Here is a 22,362-nt window from a genome sequence, read left to right on the forward strand (position 1 = left end):
CATACAGTAACAGTTCAGCCAGTTTTTAATATTTTTTAAAACACTTGGATTGGAAAAAAGTACAAAAGTGATCCTGGACACCACAGTATGAAACCAGTCCAGTAATGTAGGGTGATAGGTGTGTTCCTTTAAAAAGCATCTTCTACAGACATGTTAATTTCAACTGGCCTTACCATACACATACTGTACTCACTAAAACAGATACAAGCAATATTTTAAATACAATGCCTGACCCCAGTAATACATTTACAAGTGACCCTTAAAAAAACTAATCAAAAGGGGGAGGAAAATAAAAGAAGTCTGACCCACAACGCCATCCGGTATCTGGCAGTAAAATCATGCAGTATTACAATCGTTCCACTAAAGAGAAACAGCAAAGCACTACAGCTGTCACACAGTGAGAAAGAGGGCAGCCAAAGAGGCGTCTTTCATGTCAGACAGCCTTACAAAGTGTTCATTGGTTGTTTCATGAATTGTTTCTGAGAGAGTTCTTTACTGTTGAGCAGCAGCTCAGTGGTCACCCTTCCCACATTTGCATACATTGTAAAGTTGCACATGATCTCCAGTAAGGAGAGCTAGTCTTCCTCAACCGCATCCATTTAGAAAAATATAACTAATTGCTATTGAAGAAATCCCACAAAAGTGAGGGATATTCTCATAGTATGTTGTGAGGAAATAATAATAAAAAAAAAGAAGCTAAGAAATACATTTGAATAAATAAAATTCATGACATCCATAAAAATTAGGTGGATACACTGAGTCAACAGAATGCTGTCCACATATGCACACCATGCTTTTTTGTTTTGGCCCGGCAGTGTTAAAAATGAGGGCTTCATCCAAAAGCCACGTCTCACGATCCAGTGGAAAAGTCGCCATAAAATATGTAAAATATGCTGACATTTAGTGAAAGGGGCTTTCTTTATTTGACAATTGATCTCCATGTACAACATGGTCTCTGGCTTTACCATTTAGGAAGTCAGTCGATGGCAATGAGGAAACACAGAAGGGAGACTTTCACAGTGTTCACAAAATGAAACCGCTCTGTGTTGTTACCCGCTTGCCCGCCTATTGTTAGGGCAGCAGCAGTGAGCTTCCTGTCCGGTCAAACTTTTTCCCCTTCGAGAGGGCAGCCACTTGTTTCATCAGCTCACGGTTCTTGGACTGTGGAAACAAATGAGAAACTGTGTTGGGATTCAAATGCGTGGAATAAATACGGACCTTATGAATCAAAACGCAATAAACAAATCAAATACGGGAACAAATCGTAAATAAATAAAATCAGAATTTGCTTTGATTTTCACCTAATTGTACATCCCATCCCCCACCAAAAGCATCTCTCTTTTAACAGCAGGCAATTTATTCATATTACATTTGAAAGGGGAGCTTCTATGATTATATGATTATATTGAACTTTTTTGTCATTGATGTCGTTTTGATAAACATTGTACCTGGTTGCAATTTGTAACGATCTCCTAATATAGTATTTCTTTTAAATCTGACCGTAACATGAACAGCAGCAGCAAGAACTCCATTATTATTTAAGAAACTGAACCCTATTCTAAAATATTGCATGTATCATATATGGAGACAATGAGTCAAAGTCAAGCTTAAAATTAGTTTAAACAAAAAAGGCCACAGATGAAAAGATATCTAAAATTGCAATGTTTGACAGGAAACAGAGTAGCTGAGACTGCTGTGGTATCCATAGCAACTGAGAGCAAAAAATATGTAACAAGTGAATCATCCATGTATCATACACTCACATATGTGATGCAGAATGGCGATATGGGCCAATATACTGTACTACAATTATTCCCAACAGTAATGAGTCATACAACCTGACATGACATAAGAAATGTATGATGTATATTATTTTTATATCCAAGATGTCAGCAAGTCTTGATTTTTCCTGTTAAATTTACCCGCTTCTACTTTTAGGGCTATACCGACAGATGATGAAATTGAACACAATGCTTTTTTAATGTGCATTTGTGAAACGTCCAACTAATTGTTTCCTGTCAAATTTAATTGATTAATGGAAAATGTTGACATAATTGGATGATGCAGATTATTGCGTTTAATTATCAGATGGGTCAGAGAATTTGCACGTTACTGGGTAATGTCAAGTTGAGAGTAATAACATTCCACATGTAAATCCCACCTGTTGTTGCTCCATAGCCTCTTTATGCGACTTTTCCATTTGGTTCATCTTCACTCTCATGTTGGATTCCTGATACTGGAAGTCTGCTTTGAGCTCCGTGAGCTGTACAGGAAATTCTTCACTCAATTACTACGTCCAACACACAAAAGAGTGACGTATGTAGGTCGGGAGATGCAGTCTGTAACTTACCTTTCGGTCCTTCTCAAGGATGGTCTGATCCCTCTGCTGCAGCATTCGCTTCAGTGACATCACTTCCTCTTTCAGCTGGCTGATGAGGATAAAGTTGTCTGTTCCTCCAGAGTCCATGGACTGGGTAATGGAACTACTGATGGAGTGAAAGGAAAGAGGTTGAAGTTATGCTCAGTTGGGTAACCAATGTACGGGAAAATGGATGTAGATTATCGGCTAAAATAATGACTTTTGCCATGTGATCCAAATTAAAAGTAATGTTTTCCACTTATCGTACCTGTCCCCATTAGATGGCTTCATCTCCAGTTTTGGTTTCTTCTTTGGAGTCTCCTTTTGAATTGAGGATGATTTATGGCTGCATCGAATAGAAAAAGCAATTTTTTGAAACCGTGGACTCAGTCAAAAACAATGTTTCCACAGTTGCAACATGCAGTTAAATATAATAACCCACTTACCTCTGTTTCCACAGTCCCTGCTCCTGCTCAGGACTCAAGCTCCCACTCAGTCTGCAAAAAAAACAAGAAAGTCCAGATGAATCTCAGCCCCAAAAACAAAATTACCTTTTCACTATTGAACACAAACCACACAATCAGTCTGACTGGCCATATCTAGAGAGGATACTGAGAAGGCAAGAAAGAAAGGGCTGACAACATACTTGTGGTGAGAACTGCTGTGTCTGTGTTGGTGGTGGTGATGATGATGGTGTGATCTGGAGTGGTGGTCTTTTTCATTCAAGGATGAGGAGTTGGAGGAGCCGAAGCCCTTCCTCTGCTCCTTCGTCTTCTGTAGGACACGGCGGTAGGACAGTGTGCACAGCCAGCACAACAGCTTCCCGTCCACCTGGGACGCAGGTGAGAGACGACAACTCAAAGACTTGCTGGTGCACATTTCCTGTACATTTAACCTGAATGCGTAAAGTGTTTATACCTTTCTCCTTCCCTCCTCCTTACGGTCAAAGGCGCACTGCTGTTTGCACTGTTCACAGGTCTGTGGAGGTCCATATTTCTTCTCTGAGTTAGTACAGCGCTGGCACTTTGTCCCGATAAAAGCTGCAATAATGTTACAGTACTGGCAGGGCTTGGGCTATAAAAAAAAAAAAAAAAAAACCCAGACAAAACAACCTTTTAAAACCCACACACAACAAATTAAACTGGAGCAAAAACAACTGCTGCCGAGAGGGGTTCAGGAAATACAACAAACAAAGCTGGTACTCACTGTTCCAAACTGTTTGACATTCTGGGCGCATTTTTTGCAGATTGTATTAGTTTTACTGTAAAAGATAAACAAAGGTTTATGTGATTTAAGTACTTAAGTCAAATACACTCATCTGTAAAAATTAGCCAATCGATACCAAGGACATTTATAACATACCTTTCCTGTTGAAACTCAGATCGGCAGTAAGTGCACTTTACTATTGGGTGCGCGATGCGACACTCCTGCAGTATCAAAGAGAAGAAAAAAAAACCTGTCAGCACAGTCACAAGAGTCTGTCAGTGTCTGTTCTTTATGATGATGATCTGTGTCAGCATGAGTTGTTGTGCAACCCATCTTTGTTGCAACATGTTTGGAAATACTAAGATTTCACTATTTAGTGTACAAGCAGAATGGCGACTATGACTTCATTTCTGGGGAGTGTTTTTTTTTTAAATAATTTTGCTGGTATTGCCTAATAATTAAACATAGTGAAATCTTTGTAGGGTAACTCGCTAATGTTAGCTGAAATTATTTTAATAAACGTAGAAAATAACGTGAAAGAAATCAGGTAAGTGTAAAATAATGGAAAATGTTCATTTGAACAGATTATATTATGACACTCGTCTCTGCGCCTCATCTGTACACTGTGAAAATATCTACAGATAATACTGGAGCAACATGTTGCCGTGTTAATAGCTATACTGTAATTTACGCACAGTAGGTAAACCTGAGTAGACACGGTATTGATAACCTTCTGATGAACAACCCTACGATCGGGGGGGGGGACTGATCAAAACATGGATTCGCTGCTAAAACCGTCATTCTCCAACTTGTTACATAATCTGAGCCTGTCTAACCTGCTTCTTGTTGTCGCACCATCAAGCCCGGGCGGCAACAACAAGCAGCAGGACACTCGCACACTCCTTAATCTCGGCGGTTTCGTGTCTTGTTTCCACTCATCCTCGGTCTCACACACTCGCAAACCTTGCACAGCTGCTGGCCCTGTGACAGCTCCTCGAAGGGGTACCGCTGGTTACACTTCGTACAGGCGTACAGAGCCGACGTTGCCATTCTCGCCCCAACTCAAAAGTCGCCGCGCTTAGAGGTGGATAACGGGAGTCCAGCTGCAAACCGATCGGATCGGATCGGCGGATGTCGTCCTTTTTCCTTGCCGCTTGCTAGCTGAGCCCTGAGAAGATACACCGCGTTGGCATCCGGCGGTAGCTCGCGTTAGCTGGCTCGGCTACGTAGCGCAGGGCAACACAGAAATAGCTTAGCTGGAGGGGAGCAGGCTAAGAACAATAAACTCCAAATATCTCCGGTCTCTCGCCGCTCACACGATGCCCAGCCACGCAAACTCGAGACCAGTCGTTAGTTATCACGCCACATGAGCGGTCCGCGTAGAACAATCTGGCTATTTTTTCGGAAGTTTCCGCTGGTGTCGCCAAGAAAGGTATTTTCCTTGTGTTTTCCTTCTCTGTTCGTATCAACGCCGTCGTCATGTAACCGGAAGCGGCCGACGGCTCCCGAAGAAGAAAGGAAACCTATCGCGACACAACGTCCGTCCGCGCGAGCGGCAGTTTGAAATCCGAAGAGCCAATCACGTGTCCGGATGACTGCCGCACGCTCCACTTTAACCTGAGCAGCGAGCACTTTCACTGGTTTCACTGGTTTCGAGAGAATCTCACGAGCTTTTGCTCTGTTTCCTGAGTTTGCTTTTCTTCTACTGTACAAGAGTTTGTAATTATATTGTTTGTTTTTTCATAATAAAAGTTCTCTAAAATATCTGTTTCCTGACGATAAGGCCCTGAAAATGACACAATAAATGCTCTTTAAGTTTGTATTGACAATTCTAACTCATTACTTCAGTCATTGTGAATTGTTATGAGAATGGTGAGATCAACTTTCTGGATTTGTATTAAATAATTATTATTCAGTAATAATAATAATAATTTTATTTAAAATACATTTAGGATGAAAAAATGGCTTAGAAACCATCATGTGCTATTTACTAAAGAGAGTGTTTTGTTCACATACGAAGAAATTCCTGAAAAACATCACTGTACGTAGAGTATGCGAGAGTGTTTGGAGTCATCCCATCTGTATGGAGGCTTTTTACATGGCAAAATATTTTCACAAACTTGTTAGCCCCAACAGAAACACCTTCAGGGAAAATCTGTCTATCAAACCATTCTCAAAATAAAAATAAATCTATTAATAAGACACTTTCACTGGTTCATGTTCCCATACTGTAAATTACATTCGCAAACACTAACACCCCCTAGTGCTCATATGCAGATTTGGACACTGTTCCTCAACTTTTTTTTAAAGGTATAGGTACAGTTTAAAATAGAAAAATAGAAAATAAAGACAATACAGTGACAACAAAGTACGGCACAGGGAGAGGAGGGGGAAAACAGAAGGCTTCTTTGAGTAACCAACGAATAATGCAAGGCGATAAAGAATTCAGGAATGTGAGGTAGTGAGAAGGTTATGGGTCAGAACCAAGGCTTCTCCAGGGAGGCTACTGCAGTTTTCTCCTAATGTCCAAAAGCATGCATGCATGAGAGGTCAACTGATGGTCCGAAAGTTGCCTGTAGATATGTGTGTAGTTGTTCTGTGACTGACTGGCAACCTCTCCAGGCTGTACCCTGTGTCATGACCCTGAACTGAATGGAAGATGTATTGAATATAAAATTCAAAGTGCAAGGAACACACAAGGCAGTTATAAACTGATTATTAATACAACCTGTATCTTCTACCCTTTATCAGCTGGGAATCATCTCCAAAAACAATGGGTAAATTGAAAAAAGCACTTCTCAGAAAAGAAAAGAAAACAGGAAAGACAAGAACATTAACCTCAAAGAGTAAAGACAACCAGGACAAATTTGAAAAAAACAAACAAAACAAAACTCAAAAGCTCAAGTTAAAATGTAGATTTCAATGACGTTTTAGTTGTAACTCCATAAAATGTGGTGGAAGAGAAATGAGGCTTGGCACTCCTTCATGCTTGTTCAAGTTGCAAAGCGAAAGTGTCACGCTTGACAACCTTTGAATAATGGGGTTGGTTGTTGTTTTATAACAAACTCCTTCAGGATTTACTTGGAAAAAAACTGGTTGATACAATTATTCCTGTGTTTGTATGAACACCATTGTATCATTCTTTGTCCCTCTTTCTGCACAGATTTTTTTTTTTTTTAAATACAGATGTGCAGTTTGTTCCTTCCCAGGGTATTTCCTGAATTCACAAATAGATCAACTTCAGCCCCGGGAGCACTAATATGGATCAAGCTTTATAGAAGATGGTGTATGTATGCTGTTCCAGTGTTAAACACCACGTGATGTTCTTTGCGGCAAATAAAATGAATCAATGTGATATCATTAAAAACTAGTTTGAACTTTTAAGTCCTCCCAGACTTGGATGTGCCCTTTTGGCCTCCTGGCTTCACCCCTGTTATCACTTCCTGAAACATTTCCTGCCCTCTGAATCACATTGCCTTTAGTAAACTTCATGGTGAGCATCATATTGTTCCACTTGTATCTTCTTTGTGTAATTGTGCAACTCCTGATGCTGTCCATGCATGGCAGCCAAAATTAATAATCATCATCATAGTTGGACCAAAATAAAATCAATGGTACTTGTGGAGTGATTTTTTTTCTTTCTTTCTTTGTAAAACAAAACAATGAAAAGTTCAAAGATGAATTGCAGTTTCAGGACCTTTATTAAATCTTTTAATACAGTTTGAAGTTTTGACATCACTGTAGCGTGCAGTAAATGCTTTTCAAAATTCAAGTTTTGAAACAAGGATAAACACAATAGAATCAAACCTCATATTAACCATGTGGCTTTATAAGCTGCATTTTAAAAGGGGGGCTGTTTAATATGAGGGGCATCTGCATGTGAATACAAAAGTCATAGAAATAGGAAGCTGGGTAAAAGATGTCTTAAAGCTACAGTCTAAACATGAAAGAGACGTATTATGGCCATACCAACGCCTCAGAGCCCTCGCAGTATTAGACCGTTCCACAATCGCACTTTAAATTACAGCCTTTATCTTCGCTCATTTTCAATAAAAGGCACTCTTTTTTTCTCAATTTTATGGCGAGCCCATAATCAGAGATAATTAATGTCGGTGTCATTACGGTTCAGCTATATTTAGCAACACTAATAGCTGAGCCTGAGATATGAACTTAAGGGCACTGCGTCTTTACGAGCCACACTGAATCCTTGGAAAAGGCTAACGGCTCATCCTCTATTTACCGTTAACGTTGGCAACTGCAGACCGTTCATGCTCATCGTTAAGCCGTTCTCCCCGGCACTCGCAACAAGGCACAGATTCATAAAAACCCAGAGATCTAATCATTAATAGCGTTACACATTCTGCCACCAGTGAAAAAATAATCAGCAAAAAGTGCTCACACACGCAAACATTTAGAGTTAACAACTACTGGGTGAGAAGTGACTGTTGCATATTGTTTGTGGCTTATTGATATCGTATAGAGAGATCTCCAATCTGACATGAGTTATAAATACAAGTCTTCACTAAAAAGGTAATAAATAATGTTAGTTAGAAAAATTAAACTTGCAAAACTTAAATCACTCAGTGAAAGGAATGTCGTACATGACACATTCTTAAAAAGATATTTGGTCACGACAATCTAAAAAGACTGGTCTGTAAATAACACCAGAACTCTGTTAATGAATTCTAGAACTATTATGGACAATCAGCAGAAGCTAAACTCAAAGCCCTTTAGCTACACTTTAAAACTAAAAAGTAACAAATCGTAATCCATTTACTTGGTTTTTTAGTGTTTGTTTTCTGAAGCTCCAAGTTGCTTGCGGCGCAATAGCTTCAGCTATAATGCTTTCATGTAAAGGAATGAGTAGAGTGTTCCTATAAAGAGTATAAGGCATAAGCACCCCCCCCCCCCTTCCAAGTTACATTTTGTATACTTGGAAAAACAGCTTTTACACATGTCGAAATGCTGAACTGTTCTTGCTATTCTGGTTATAAATCCTCTCCCTGGAAAAAGGGTACAATATGGCTGTAGTCTGAGACAGACTTCTGTAGTCATCAGACTCTGGCCTGTATGGGAGGGTCAACAGTCATCTTCCCTTCAGACTTTTGCTCGTTGTCGATTAGCATTGTGCGTCGTTTAAAAAGATGCAGTCTGGCACACGGGTCCCGTTACTGCACCTCTTTACAAACAAGATTCCGCCTCTGTGACTGCGGTGACGGCCAGGCTGCGTCAAACAAAGGTCTGCACCGGAGTGATGGAGCGCGTTGGGGAGCCTGCGCGCTCGGAGGAAGAGGAGGCCGAGCGATTGGTCACCTCTCGCTGCAAGTCGTCCACGCGCTTCTGCAGCTCCGCACGCTTGGCCAAGAGCTCCTTGTAGCGCTGGTGAACAGGTTCCTGTAGGGAAAGCGGCATGATGAGAAGCTGCGCGAGGCTCAGCCGCTTGGAAGGAGTGTGCACAAGACATTTGTAACACACCTGAGGCCTCATGCGAGGGTTCCAGCGGATGTAGTAGCCAACCCAGAGCTCCAGGTGACGTAAGCTGACGACTGGGAACAGCACGTGGTTGGAGTAGTTCACATACAGAGGATTGGTGAAGTCCTCCAACTGGCTGTTAATGTAGGACCAAAGTGACACCGTCCTCTTGGGAATCTCCTGTAGAATAAAAAGCGTAGACTTCAGTTGAAAACATAAATCAGGCAGAAGTGGAAACCCTTAAAAAAAGTGTCACGTTCTTTCAATAATGATGCTATGACACCACTTTCTGAGGCGACTGTGGGGGTGGAAAAGCCCTGTAGAGCCTCTCTGTAAACATTACCTTGCAAACGAACACCCCTTAAAGGACCCTTACACTAAAGACAGTGTCCAGCCCACAAAAACAAAAAGTTAGTTATAACTGTCATTGTTGCTCATCCTTACTTTTTTGGGGGTTTGCTTTTGATACGTTGTTCTTGTGACATCTCACTTGAAAATCAAAAATACCAATTCTGTACAGTGATCATAACAATCTTGACGTTCACACAAAACACCAAAGAAATTTCCACAATCATAAAAATGCAAACGGGGAAAAACGGCCTCACTTCTTTCAGCCTCTGCTGCTCACTGTTGCACAAGAAAGTCCCAAACAGGCAGCTGTACAGGTGATCCAGGATGGTTACCAGGAAGTACTCGTTGAACTCGAAGGCGGAAGGAAACTGAGGTGTGACAAAGACTTTCAATATTATTCTTGAAAGAACTGTTATTGTCATTTTCCATTTCACCACCTTGGATACTGACCTGTCGAGTCAGCTGCCACACACAGTCAATGAACTGGATGAAAACAGGAGAACGGTCTGCGTCTGTGTGGTTTTTATCACCGTGACCGATGCGCTGTCACAAACAGAAAAAAAAATAGAGTATAGAGGAATGACAAAGAAATACCGTACGTTAACGTTTCGCTGGAATTTCCAACATCCATCAAAAGATGGCGATGTAATTCACGTACCAGCTGGAAGCGATGCCCAAAACTCAGCCACTCTTTCTCGAGCAACACCTCGAAGCCCCGGATGGTGCGGTAGTAACTGTCCAGCATGAGCATGGACAGAGAGGTGAGCTGAGCTGTGCGGTCCCAGCCATCGCTGCAGTGCACCACCACCGACGTTTTCCCAGACTCCACCTTGTCTGCGATCCTCAGTGCCCCGGCCAGGATCAGCTGCAAACGACATCAGATCCCCGGTGTGTGTTGAGACGCTGGTATTGTGATGGGACTGTGATTTATTCGACCATTGGTCGAGCGGTACGTTCACCTTAATGTGCTCAAGCCAATGAGTGGACTCCAGGTTGGAGAGCCAGTGTGAATCCTCGATGTTTGGGTAGACCACGTCCTTCAGCTTGCGCAGCGACTCCCTCATCACGTGGATATTGTGAATATCCAAGAACACCAACTCGGCATTCTGATACGCGTCCTCGCTCTCGTATCCTCCCCCTTTCATCTGTGAAAGACGATTTGTTCACAGCCACTGGAGATCTTTTTTTTTTTTCCCGGCACATCGCTTGTGAAATCAGAGAACAGACCTTGTTGGCAGCAGCGTTGACACTGGGCCGAGCATCGAAAATAAAGAGTTTGTGTGACTGCGCGTTCGCGTCCATGATGGCCTGCAGGTATTTCTCGTCCTCTTTGCTGCGTTTCCCGTTCACCCCGACCATCGGCTGACTGCAGCGCGTCACCGTTGCCTGGCTCTCTGGGTGGATCCATGACAGCACCTGCACTCCGCATCAAACAAAACTTCATGCAAAAGAAGCTGCACGCGAGAGTGAAACTCCTGCAGAGGAGCCGTCACTCACAGGTATCCTCCCCTTCGCTCTGAAGGCCGCGACTCTCTTCAGCTCCTCGTCTGGTATGTTGACAGGCACCGCCAGTGTCGAGGGGTAGGTGTCACACAGCTCATAATGATCGTTGACTTTTGTTACCCTCCAGCTTTCATTGGGTATTCCCTTAAGAATGAAAACACACACACACACACCAGCAAATGCTGTGACATGTTTTCTTTATCATTTAGTATCTGGAGTGCATCCGCTCTAAAATACCTGTCTCTTGTACTCTGAGACAGCGTCGTACACCTTCCATCCATTTTCAGGGAACACCTGGCCGTACTCAAAGGCAAAGATTTGCTGTGGGCGAAGGGAGGGAGTGTTATCAGTTGGATGCCTGCACATAGCAGCAGTGTCGGCTGCAAAAGGCTCACCAGCCCGTTGGAAACAGGAAATGCAAATTTCATCAGCACTTCGAAAATGGACTTCCTCAGCGTGTCCTCCATCAGTTTGTGTGCAAAGCGTAGATTACGCATATCCTGCAGAGAGGCAGGTCACGGTCAGACTTAAGAGGTCAGCATCTGTTATGTTTGTATTATTTGAAGCCTTTCACTGCTCTGTATTGACAGTGACCATCAGATCCTGTAACTATCAAACAAGCACAGTTTATCGTGTAGCTTACTCACTTTGCAAACAAGCCCATATGACACATCGCCACGGCTTGAGGCACTTCCAATCTTCTCTATGCGGCTCACCACCCCGAGGGGCAGGTCGAGAACAAACATGGGCTCCTGGAAACCAACGACACATCACCAAAAACAATTTGATTCCTCAAAGTACGTTCAGCGCTTTCCAAAAAGTCCCACAAACTTACCCTGACCATGCATTTGAAGAAAAGCCTGTAGTTGGTTACGGTCACGGTTCCTCGCAGCGCTCCGGTAAAAGGACAGAAGTAGGTGACGTCTTCGGCTGAAAAATACAAAAAAGCAAGAAAACAATGTCAATTTCACTGAAATGACCAACATGTCAACAAGTGTGTCATTGGGAGAAGTTGAAGTCAGGAAATGTCACACCTCTGTCCTGCACGATTTCATTTGGAAGCAGCTGTGACTCGACCTTGTCTGAATCTATGAATATCTTCTGGAAACAATAAAACACATTATCTGTGTGTTGTTGAAACACGCATGTTTTGTAATATATAATTGTAAATCCATGACACAACATACCTTTGCAGGAGCTTTGGGCTTGACCTGAATGAGGCGGAAAGGTAAAAGGGTCATGATCGATTTGTTAATCATTGATTATTTTAACAGTGGGCTGTGATCTGGTTACAAACCCTGAGCTCCGGAGAAAACTCTGCAGAGGTGGACATGGAGTCAGAGGACATGGCAGACGTGGTTTTGGCCTGGGCAGAGCGGTCAGAGCGAGAGGTGGAGGTGCTGATGAAGCATGCAACGAAGAATAGAGAAAAAAGGAAGAATTTAAATCATTATGTGAAACAGTGCAGTATGTAACATGTTCTTAAGCAGTAGTGAATCACATCACTGTGCGAGCAGGGAGCATCTCCATGGCAACAGATGGTGATCCCCGTTGATCTCCTCCATGCCTCTTTCGTACGTTTTGTATGGGAAGTTTTTTTTTCTCTTGCAGTTTTGGGGTATTTATTTGGAAGTGGTTAGCCGTTATGTCCCAAAATCTAATTGATTGGATGATGACAAATCATCCCTGAAAATTCCATTTAACTTCGACAGAGTAGTTTTTGTGAAAAGTTGCTAAAATACATGCATAGAACGCAATAAATAAATACACACAGATGAAAACAAAACCATCGGCAAAAGAAATAAAGGCACCTGACTGCAAATAGCCTGGCCTCCATACCACTTAGTCTTTTTCCTGTCCGTATTTTATGTAATTTATTACATAGGTTATTACTAATGTAGGGTTCATGAGTAACCAGGGGGTGGAAAAGCAACAATTGAACACTGTCAAAGTGGGAAACTACTTTTGTACATGTGAAATCACTGAATACACCATATATTTGTACTTCCCCATTATCATAGACAATAGAAAACAAATCTTACTTCCTCGTTCCTCTAGCCTACTGATAGTTTGCATGCTACAAAAACAATGTGGAAAAGCACCATCTACTGATAGGCCGGTAAAAAGTAAAAAGTAAATTCTTACCTGTAAGTTGTTGTACAAGGAAATGACAATGCCTTCTGTTATATTTTCAGATTTTTGTGAAGGGAACGGATGTTATTGTGAACACTAAACATTCCAAGGAAGTAACTTTCCCACTTTCCTACTAACACAGCATAAACCAACCAATAAACACTAATTTTGGAAAAAGTATTTGATTATTTTTGTGCTGCTTGTTATTTTTTCTTATATAATCTAATATTTAGTTTTTCAATAACTATCACAAGTTAATGTGTTGTGATATATATGAGTGGTTTTTTTTAACTAGCCCATCTACTAGTATTCATATAATATTGTTTTCTAAGTTTTTAGATAGTAATTTGCTATATAAACAACGCTAAGGATAAACAAATACAACTAAAGATTAAATAAATACATGCACAATAAAAAAATAATAATACGTGTAATGGACTGATACATCTAATTTATGGTTCAAATGATGTTAGTAGTATAATGTAGCTTTGATAACAGTGGATCAGAGTGAGTAAAACTATCACACACTACAAATACAGGCTAACTCGACTAATAGAAACTAACCACAAACAGACGCTCCGTGGCAGCAGCGACTGATCACCAGTAGTTGTCTGCAGTCACTTTTGACCAAGTTCACACAGAGAAGTGAGTCAATCAAACGGATTCCCGGAATCTGTCGGTGCGTTTCTCTACCTGGACAATGAATCAACACTCGGCTGTCGGGACGAGGAGCGCTTCGAGCCCAGACTGTCGACGCTGCCGCTCTTCTCCATCTTCTCCCGGCGACACTGCTGCTCGGACAACCGCGACGACGCGACGGAGACCCGATTATCCGCGGAGGAACGCCTTTTAAATCCCCCCGCAGACAACCGCAAATCCCCACAAACAAAAGGAAGCTGCCATCTTTTCCCAGAAGCCTCCCAGATCCCCGACACAAGGAGGCGATTGTTGGGACGGCGCCCCCTGGAGGCCATGGGGGACCGACACTGGTGCGCCCACATTTTCTACACTCGGCTTTCATTTAACAGACTCGAATGGGTTTTATGCACAAATATGAAATAAAATTGATCTCCACTGAATTTTTCTGGCTTCATCCAACTTCAATGTACCAATTATCCACATGCATGTATGGGGAAACAAAAAATACAGGCCAGTAGTTGAATTTGGAAGCATAAACTAAACATTTTACTTCTTAAAAACACAATCACAAGATGGAATAATAATGTAACAAGAATTATTTAAGCAATAATCAAAAGCAAGGAAACTACCTACAATATATTCGTGATGGTTGTAATATATTGTACGTTTTAATGAAAATCATTTTTACAGCTCAGATATGAGTCAATTGATTAAAAGTAATTTTTTAAATAAATGTTTACTTGAATTTTAAAATGACATCTTTTACTTTTATGTGTATTATTGTGCAATTTCTAATGAAATTACAATTTATTCTTCCCACTAACAGGAAAATATTCATTATTAGCTTTTAAGTTAGGTTGTGCTTTAAGCTGTGAGGCTCATTCTACCACACTTTGAGAACTTATGAATTACTAAATCACATATTTGGTTAACAGAAAAAAATGCTACTCAATGTAGAGGCACAGCTATTTATGGCAGTGAGTTTACTAAGATTCCATTAGTCACATAGAAAATACTTTACTTGTAATCCATACATGATAAGAGTTTAACTCTGAAGAAAGTTCAATAATAGTAAGTTACGTGTATTAAATTTGTAGGTTTGTAAGTAAATTCTTCAAATGAAACTACGTGACTGAAATCTGAGTGTCATTTCAAACATCCAAGTCATCATTTTAAACCATGATCTTTCACTTTTTTGTTATGATGGTTGCCATCAAACGGGGATCGAGGCCCAGGCTGTCAAAAAAGACGACATCCTGAACTGTCAATGTTTCTGTAAAAACAGAGAGCCTCTACATTGGAAGCACGTTGCAAGATGAGTCCGTTTGACCATTGTGTGACAGGTGCAGATGAACTCGTGTAGATGTTCAACTAACATTTTGTCACTTTCAATAGGGTGAAATAAAAGTGATTGAATCAATATTAAGGCTTATGTATAAAAAAAGACAAGTTCTCATGAAGCAAAACAAAAGAAAGAAAAGTTGAATAATAACTGAACACTGCCATTAATTTCTGAGTCTTTATTCAAAGAATGCAATGGACCAAACTTGCTTATGTACAACATTGTGTGGGACAAAGGGAAAAGGCTGGGGACCAAAAGTATCGAATTAGAAAAAAACAACAAAAAAAACAAGAAAATGACAAAGACGTCTTTTATTTTACATATTTCTCCATAAATTTCTTGTGGAACTCCGAGCGCAGCGTGTCGTTGACGAATCGTTTCTCCTTCCGTGCGTCGTCGACACCTTTGGCGCAGTTCTTAAACACAACATCATCATCCCACCTGGAAGGATTGGAATCGATTAAAGTAGTAAACAACATTTACACTGTGCACATTTGGGAGTGTTGGGGTGTAGAGTACCTTCTCTTGACCCTGAATGGGGCCGGAGTCGGGGTCATCTGCTGCTGCTGCAGCTGCTGCTGTTGCTGTCCAGCCAAGTTAATCAATGGATTGCCACTTAAGATGTTTTCCATTCGAATTCGCTCCTCCTCTGCCTTTTGCTCACGCTCCTGTATTTGGAAAATAAAACAAAAGGCATGAAGCATGGCGATGTAACAATTGACTTCCCTCAAACATGAACCCACAGCCTTTTGTTCCTGCCGGTTAGTACTTGGAAGAGTGACCTCAGCCGTTTAAAAACTTTACCCTGCGTTCTTGCTCTTCAGCTCGCTCTTTCTTGATCTTCTCCAGTTCTGCCAGAAGAGCTGCAGTGTCATCATCATCGCTGTCCTCCTCAGAGTCCTCGTCCTCATCATCCTAGAAACAAAATGAAATCCTTCATTAACAGGAGAGCTTAATCAGTGTTAATCACCACTTATTGTCCAACATATTTCACAGTGTGAGCACTTACATCAGTGAGAGGGTCATCGGCGTCAAGGTTGGCCGCTGGGATCTGATCCAGTCTGGGCCTTTTTGAAGACGATGACGAAGATGATGACGACGATGTGGTGTGCTCTGGAAAGTTAAAGTCATTCGGTGTTAAGTGGAGAAAACGTACAAACAGGGTGAGAAGTGAAGACCAGAATACATCTGCAGATAGACCAACCTCTTGGTCCTCTCTCTCTGGTCTTGTCACGTGCGACCACCCGCTCCCTCTCCTCCAGCTCCCGGCGGAAGTCACGGGCACGCACCTCCTCGGGGGCATCCTGGGTAGGTTGCCTGTGGATGGAAAGACATGAGTCCACTTTCCAAGTGAACCTCCTGGAGATGCAGTAGGATTTATGCGGAGAATAGCCGATCTACCGACCTGTACTTGATCTTTGTGTGACCTGGAAGATCTCGACTGGAGTACTGCTTCGAGAGGGCACTCAAATCACCTTCTCCTTTACCCCGCCCTCCTCGCGCCGGCTCAAACGTTGGCCTTGCAGCTGTAGTCATCTTTGAGGGCTCTGCTGAGACATAGGAAGAGAAAATACAAGTTCCTGCTGGCCAGCACTCAAAAGCAATACTCTTGAGGCTTAATAGCACTCATGCAGGGTGGACAAAGTGGAGTTACAAACAGTTGAACTCCTGATGAACTGTCTTGAACCCTGCCCACATTACAACTGTAATTGAAATGGCATCTTGAATCTGAGCCTAATTTCATGTGCCGGGAAAGAAAAGATTGAGAGCCGAGAGTAGCATCAAGGGAAGATGGGGAGAAAATTGTGGCAGGAGGACAGGAGCTTCTCAGTTCGACTGTAATGATTAAAAACTTTAACACTTCAAAATCTGCTGCAGAGAGGAATAGAAAGGTGGAGGACTGAACCAAGACATGTGTAGAGTTTGTATGTATGAAGTAATCATCAACATGGTTTAAAAGAATGGAGGGAGGCTGTGGACTTGGCTCATAATCGGAAGGAATTGCTGACATCAGTGGAAATGTGTATTGCCATTAAGGTAGAAATGAAATTAGTGTCTTTGTTCAACGTTTGACCTCACTCAGTCAGATACCTGCAAATCCCGAGGGACGTTGTGGTATTGTACACCAACTTCAGAGACAATAGTATACCAGTAATACAATCCTTTATGCATTTGTAACGATTACAGGCGTACAATTCATTTCATTACTAAAATATGTTCTATTTTTTTATTAGCGATTTCATAACTTACATTTCTTTCCGCTTTATCACACAACACTGATGATGATTGCCGAAATCTGCTGCAGAATTAAAAAATAAAAACACGACGAGCGTCTGGTTTTCCATGGCCAGGCAGAAACAAATCACTGTAAAGATTTTTTTTGTGTGGTGTTTATAGCGTTAATTATGAAGTTAAATTATCCTGCAACACAAAACAGTTCAACACTCGAGCCTGGATGCTAATTCAGCGAGCAGCTAACAAGTTTAACGACGCAGTGTTGGGGAAAAAAAACCCAAGCTAGACTCTCTGCCACCAGGATTCTATATAACATGTTCTACGGTGCCATATTATGGAGATAAATTGTAATGAATAACCGTATAAATGTATAAATACATTTTTGAAAGACGAAGACTTACCAAGCGGCTAGCACACTACAGGCTCGTTTCCTTACTGACGTCATATCCGGTATATCAACCTGCATGTGGAAAAGAGGCGTTCAAAGACACTCACAGAGAAAACAAATACGACAAAGCTATTCAAATAACAAAAACAAAAAAAGAAGTGTGTTGCTGTAGTTGGAACCTACATTTTCTCTAAAAGTTGACCCGCTTTGTTAGACGACCAAAGCAGACATCGGAGACAAGCGAGATGATTTCACTGTCAGTGTAGTGTTGTATTGGAGAAGGTAGGGGGCAGAATGTATCAGCTGGTGCAGCACAACTCAACCTTTGTTTCCCAGATTACTGTTCCAGCAGGTACTTTTTAGACTCTTTTGCCTTCACATCTCCTCCTCCCCCCCCCCCAGGGCTGTTTTATATGGGCATGCCATGCTGTCGTTTCAATGTGATAGTGGGCAGAGAGAGGCTGCATAAATCATGTGGCTGCATTGTAACCCTGACTGACAGATGTTCAATGATGTGTTGAGGCTGTAATTGCCCACAGTGTGGAAGGTGTGCAATGCAGATGCAGGAGTAGAGAAAGGCCTGGGGCAAATAAAGTAAACAACTTCTTTTGATGCAAGATAAGTTTGGGTGTGTAAACATCTCAAAGTGAGTTCTCCCAATATCAATTTTCCACGACCAGCTTTCTCAAGTGATATGAAAATAAGTTCAAATGGAGAATAGCTTTTTCAGTATTCCAAAACGTGCCCTACAAAACACATGCATTTGCTTAAACAGAAGACAACAAATAATACTATTTTCCTTTCAGCTCTGCACTGCATGCATGACAGTCTCAGATTTCATACTAAAAAAAACAAAAACATACCTTTTACTGAACCAGTTTAAATGTGCGTGACATACATTTATGGGCTACTAAAACACTGTTAAGTTCAGCATGTACCCACTGTCAACATTTTATGTGCGTGCGTCAGTCACTCACCCTTTTAATGCTCTTTGTCATGTTTTGATTCTCTGCTGCAGGAATACGACACATTCCTACTAACCCATGTTGGCTGTGGTTCAAAGTTTCAAACCAACAGAGGAGGTTCTGCTGCATTCCTCTCGATAGGGCTGTATTTCAACTGTGTCAGGTGCAAATGATCTGGCGACAAGATACAACTCTGGATGTCTGCGTGATGACTAAACTATTTACAGAATGATTACCTGATGGTCTAGCAAGGAGACTCTGAAAATTAACTTTATATTAAAAGATTGAAATGATCTGTTCTTCTGAATCATAGGAAAAAGTGCCCCATTTTTATAACTTACGACCAGGACTGGAAGTGAAGAATTATAAATACACATTACTCCAAGTATGCAGTAATTTGTAGTTTCAGTTTGTAGTACAGTTCACACCATGCAGTCTGCCTTGTTAGTTTTCAAATTAATAATTTCATCTCCTCAGTCCACATTTGATTATCATTACAAAGTGTTATTATTTAAACTGTTTTATATTGACTTTTGTCGCCAATAAGTTCATTCTCTCAACAGAGAAAACAGTTTGTCTAAATTCATGTACAGAACACAATTTATTGTCTGTCACAAGTAAATTGAAACAACTGCCTGCTATTTATTATGCAATTAAATGTGCATTAAAAGTGATTAATACATTGGTGAGTTTGAGAAAGCTCCGTTGTTATCTCTCTTTTCAATAAAAGTACTTTTTATTTAAAGGTTATTGTACTCAAGCAAACCTTACCTCTATTCCTCAATTTTGTATTACACTTGCAGAGTATTAGATGTCTATCTGAAAGATTTTTATTGGAATTTTGAAATCAAAAGTCAGTGACATGCAATGCACTAAACTATCCACACGACTCACAGACTAAACAAGCACTATTCAGCTTTATTGAAATCTAAAATCTAAAGTTTTGTTTGTTGTTAAGTTAGTGAGTTACAACCTTGTGTGAGAGCTTATGGTACAAATACATAAAAGGATGTTATGTGGTGGTAGATTAAATTCCAAGTAGTTTAAGAGCAGGTTGCTCTTGATTCCTCAAATCCCAATGGTTGGAACAGTGAGTGCAGATGAATGTTTTTCTTATGAGTGAAAAACTGAAACAAAGCCAACAGATTACATAGAAAAGATGCATATCTCTGGCAGATTAGATGTTTCAATTCAGACACGTTTATACTCAACTGTTGGAAATAGAGAGCAACAGTAACTCAACAACTATTGCCAGTAACATTGGAAGATAAGATATAATTTATTGATCCTGTGTGGGAAATTGTTGTGTTCCGGCAGCAAAGACAGCAGAAATAGTTCAATGAAGATACAAATGTATATATAACATCCAATATTTAGTAGAAATAACTGTACAATACCAATAAGGAAGAGGAAGGAATACATGGATGTGATAAGAATATAAAACAAGAATATAGCTATGCTATAATAAGAAGAATAGCATGTAACCTTCTAATAAAATTAATGCATTTACAATTAGTGACGTTTCCATGAGTTCATTACTCTTTACTTTTGTCGTAAATGAAAGCTATAGTGGCTTTTGTTTTGTTGCTTCCTCTTTTCTTGTTGTCATTAGTTTATGAAATAGTTTCCTTCATGAAGTGGTGTTATGCACAGTTCTGCATATCTCACGAAATTGTCCTCCCGTTTGCTGTAACGCATTTAATTGAAAATAAAGTCTTTAAAATTGACAATTTAATTCAAAAAGGGCAAACAACTTGTAAGCAAGAGGAACAATAGTTCTAATTCCATTTGATTTTCATGAAAGAACATTTGTAAAACCCTCAAACTGAAGCATGTGTGGAATGTGACATCTCAGAAAGAGGAAGCATCTTAGCTGGGGAAAAACAATGGTGCCTCCATATATTCCCCATGAAAAGCGGCCCATTCGCACACCCGATCAGCCTGTGGAGCAGCATCCAGGCGTGGCACCTCGTACTTACAGGGGGTGGGCTCTGTCCTTGCAGAGGGTGGGGGCTCAGGTTAAAGTATCGCTACCTGCTTGCCTGTGAGAGAACAGAGACCTGGAGGAGGGCTTGACACTGCTCTGCCCCGACAGCACCAACAACACACAGCTGGAACAGGTGAGAGCACAATCTGGCACAAGAGCGGGCTGCACACTGCTTCTGCTTTCATGCCCGCTGACTGTGCACTGTGAGGGCTCATTACAAAGTCAGGGTTGCCTTCATTTTCTATGCATAATGAATTTGACCTGGTTAATTGGAGCTGGCACATCTCCAGATAGATTCATCATAAGAGATTAGAACATTAAGAGCAGGTCAAGATGTTAATGGGAGCTCGAAGAGAATACAGAGGAGATTTGCATTGTCGGATGACATAACAGTGTAAACACTGTGTGGCTTTAAATGTGCAGAGACAGAGCAGATATTAGATGTGGCCTGTATGTAGGACAACAATATTACATAACATTGATGAAATTTCCATTTAGGTGTAAATTTAGAAGAATACGTGGCGAGCCGTTGTGACTGCATTGACAAGAGACTTCAGATCAATGCTCAAAATCTTGAATTCATCAGAGTATTTTTTTTTGTCTAGACTGAATAATGACAAACAATGAATAATAAAAAGTTCTTCTTTAACCAGAAGAAATGGAACATAGCATTTATAAATAACTTTATTAGCGTGTTGATCACATAAAAAAAAGTTTTTCTTAGGAGTCTTCCAAAAAACTGGGTATTCCTCTTTAAAGTTTCTATAATGACCCAAAACAAAGAAACCAATCTTCAGCTTGAGAGAGGATGCTTCGTTCATCAGATTTTTGCTCCCAGGAAGATCATTTCAGCTCAAACTTGCAGTTTGTCAGGCTTTCTTGGACCAAAACAAACCAGTACAAAATAAGAATGCTTTTTAAATTACTAGCTGGCTCTGTGTACATTTTTAACATTGCATTTAAACAAGGCAACAAAAGGCAGAGTTAATAAGTATGGCTGAATTTCAAAAAGTGCATCCAAATATTTTTAGAATGCATTTGAAAAGCTAACTGACCACAAATTGTAAGTTAGTCAATCAATATAGTATACATTAAATACATTTATGATTGATAAACACAAAGTATCACAAAGTATTTAAATCATATGAGATCATAAGCTCTGACCCCCCTCGTTTTTAAACAATTATTACAATCAATCACACCTAATGAGCTTTAGATTTTTGTGTAAGTAATTGATTGACAGAGACCTTTTCAATGATAGTACCTGTATAACAATGCTGTGTGCCAAGATAAATGAGCTGGTAGATTTATCTTAATGTCACAAAGCACTTCTGAAATGCGTGAGTCAAATCATTGGCAGAAATTCGTACATCATAACGAAGGCATGCTGTGAGGAGATGGCGGTTGAGATTCCGGAAACATCCTATTTGGTCATTTGACAGCTATTTAGTCTGCACAGCACTCAACAAAAATAGTATGGAAGTGGACTTCTGATCAATGTATCTGACTGTGTTTTGATTGAACTAAACGTTTAAAGATGTGAATACACCCTTTAATGTTTGGAGGGCGAGGATGTGGGGCGGCGGGGTGGGTGTACTCAGTTGGTAGACGCCGGCAAAATCTTCTACACTTTAAATGTCACTTTTACATTTTAAGTAGGTTGTTATTCTGTGCAGAATGCGGTTTTACAGGTCGTGATGATGGACCTTTAAACAGGTCTGAAGTCATGAGCAAGAATGCAGAGAGAGAGAGAGACAGAGAAAACAGATTGAATACACTTTT

At 40.7% G+C, this 22,362-nt stretch overlaps 3 protein-coding genes across 6 annotated transcripts; all 3 read right to left on the reverse strand.

Annotated features, from left to right (window-relative positions):
* Positions 1–13: 13 nt before the first annotated feature.
* Positions 14–5,029, reverse strand: fam76b (family with sequence similarity 76 member B). 2 transcript variants are annotated; one of them, XM_080508331.1, is made up of 10 exons: positions 4,529–5,029; positions 3,722–3,786; positions 3,566–3,620; positions 3,278–3,433; positions 3,006–3,190; positions 2,806–2,856; positions 2,628–2,705; positions 2,351–2,483; positions 2,162–2,263; positions 14–1,161 (listed from the first exon to the last, which is right to left on the reverse strand). In XM_080508331.1, exons 1-10 carry the CDS (start codon positions 4,613–4,615, stop codon positions 1,072–1,074), a joined length of 1,002 nt encoding a protein of 333 aa, XP_080364457.1. In that variant the 5' UTR covers positions 4,616–5,029; the 3' UTR covers positions 14–1,071. The 2 variants fall into 2 exon arrangements, with proteins under 2 accessions (XP_080364457.1, XP_080364456.1); XM_080508330.1 differs by having other exon boundaries at positions 2,351–2,486.
* Positions 5,030–7,260: 2,231 nt separating this feature from the next.
* On the reverse strand, positions 7,261–13,932 carry mtmr2 (myotubularin related protein 2). Of its 3 annotated transcripts, none has more exons than XM_080508784.1 (16): positions 13,718–13,932; positions 12,189–12,291; positions 12,079–12,102; positions 11,926–11,989; positions 11,727–11,821; positions 11,539–11,643; positions 11,287–11,391; positions 11,129–11,212; positions 10,886–11,035; positions 10,616–10,804; positions 10,348–10,533; positions 10,047–10,253; positions 9,839–9,931; positions 9,643–9,756; positions 9,041–9,217; positions 7,261–8,959 (listed from the first exon to the last, which is right to left on the reverse strand). In XM_080508784.1, exons 1-16 carry the CDS (start codon positions 13,795–13,797, stop codon positions 8,795–8,797), a joined length of 1,941 nt encoding a protein of 646 aa, XP_080364910.1. In that variant the 5' UTR covers positions 13,798–13,932; the 3' UTR covers positions 7,261–8,794. The 3 variants fall into 3 exon arrangements, with proteins under 3 accessions (XP_080364910.1, XP_080364911.1, XP_080364909.1); XM_080508785.1 differs by having other exon boundaries at positions 11,733–11,821; positions 11,926–11,992; XM_080508783.1 differs by having other exon boundaries at positions 11,926–11,992.
* A 1,369-nt stretch (positions 13,933–15,301) lies between these two features.
* cwc15 (CWC15 spliceosome associated protein homolog) lies at positions 15,302–17,690 on the reverse strand. The gene is made up of 7 exons (XM_080508401.1): positions 17,642–17,690; positions 16,411–16,552; positions 16,210–16,322; positions 16,015–16,118; positions 15,810–15,920; positions 15,525–15,673; positions 15,302–15,446 (listed from the first exon to the last, which is right to left on the reverse strand). Exons 2-7 carry the CDS (start codon positions 16,539–16,541, stop codon positions 15,317–15,319), a joined length of 738 nt encoding a protein of 245 aa, XP_080364527.1. The 5' UTR covers positions 16,542–16,552; positions 17,642–17,690; the 3' UTR covers positions 15,302–15,316.
* Between the last annotated feature and the right edge of the window lie 4,672 nt (positions 17,691–22,362).

This window comes from Blennius ocellaris, assembly GCF_963422515.1.
Source record: "Blennius ocellaris genome assembly, chromosome: 14".
Taxonomy (NCBI): Eukaryota; Metazoa; Chordata; class Actinopteri; order Blenniiformes; family Blenniidae; genus Blennius; species Blennius ocellaris.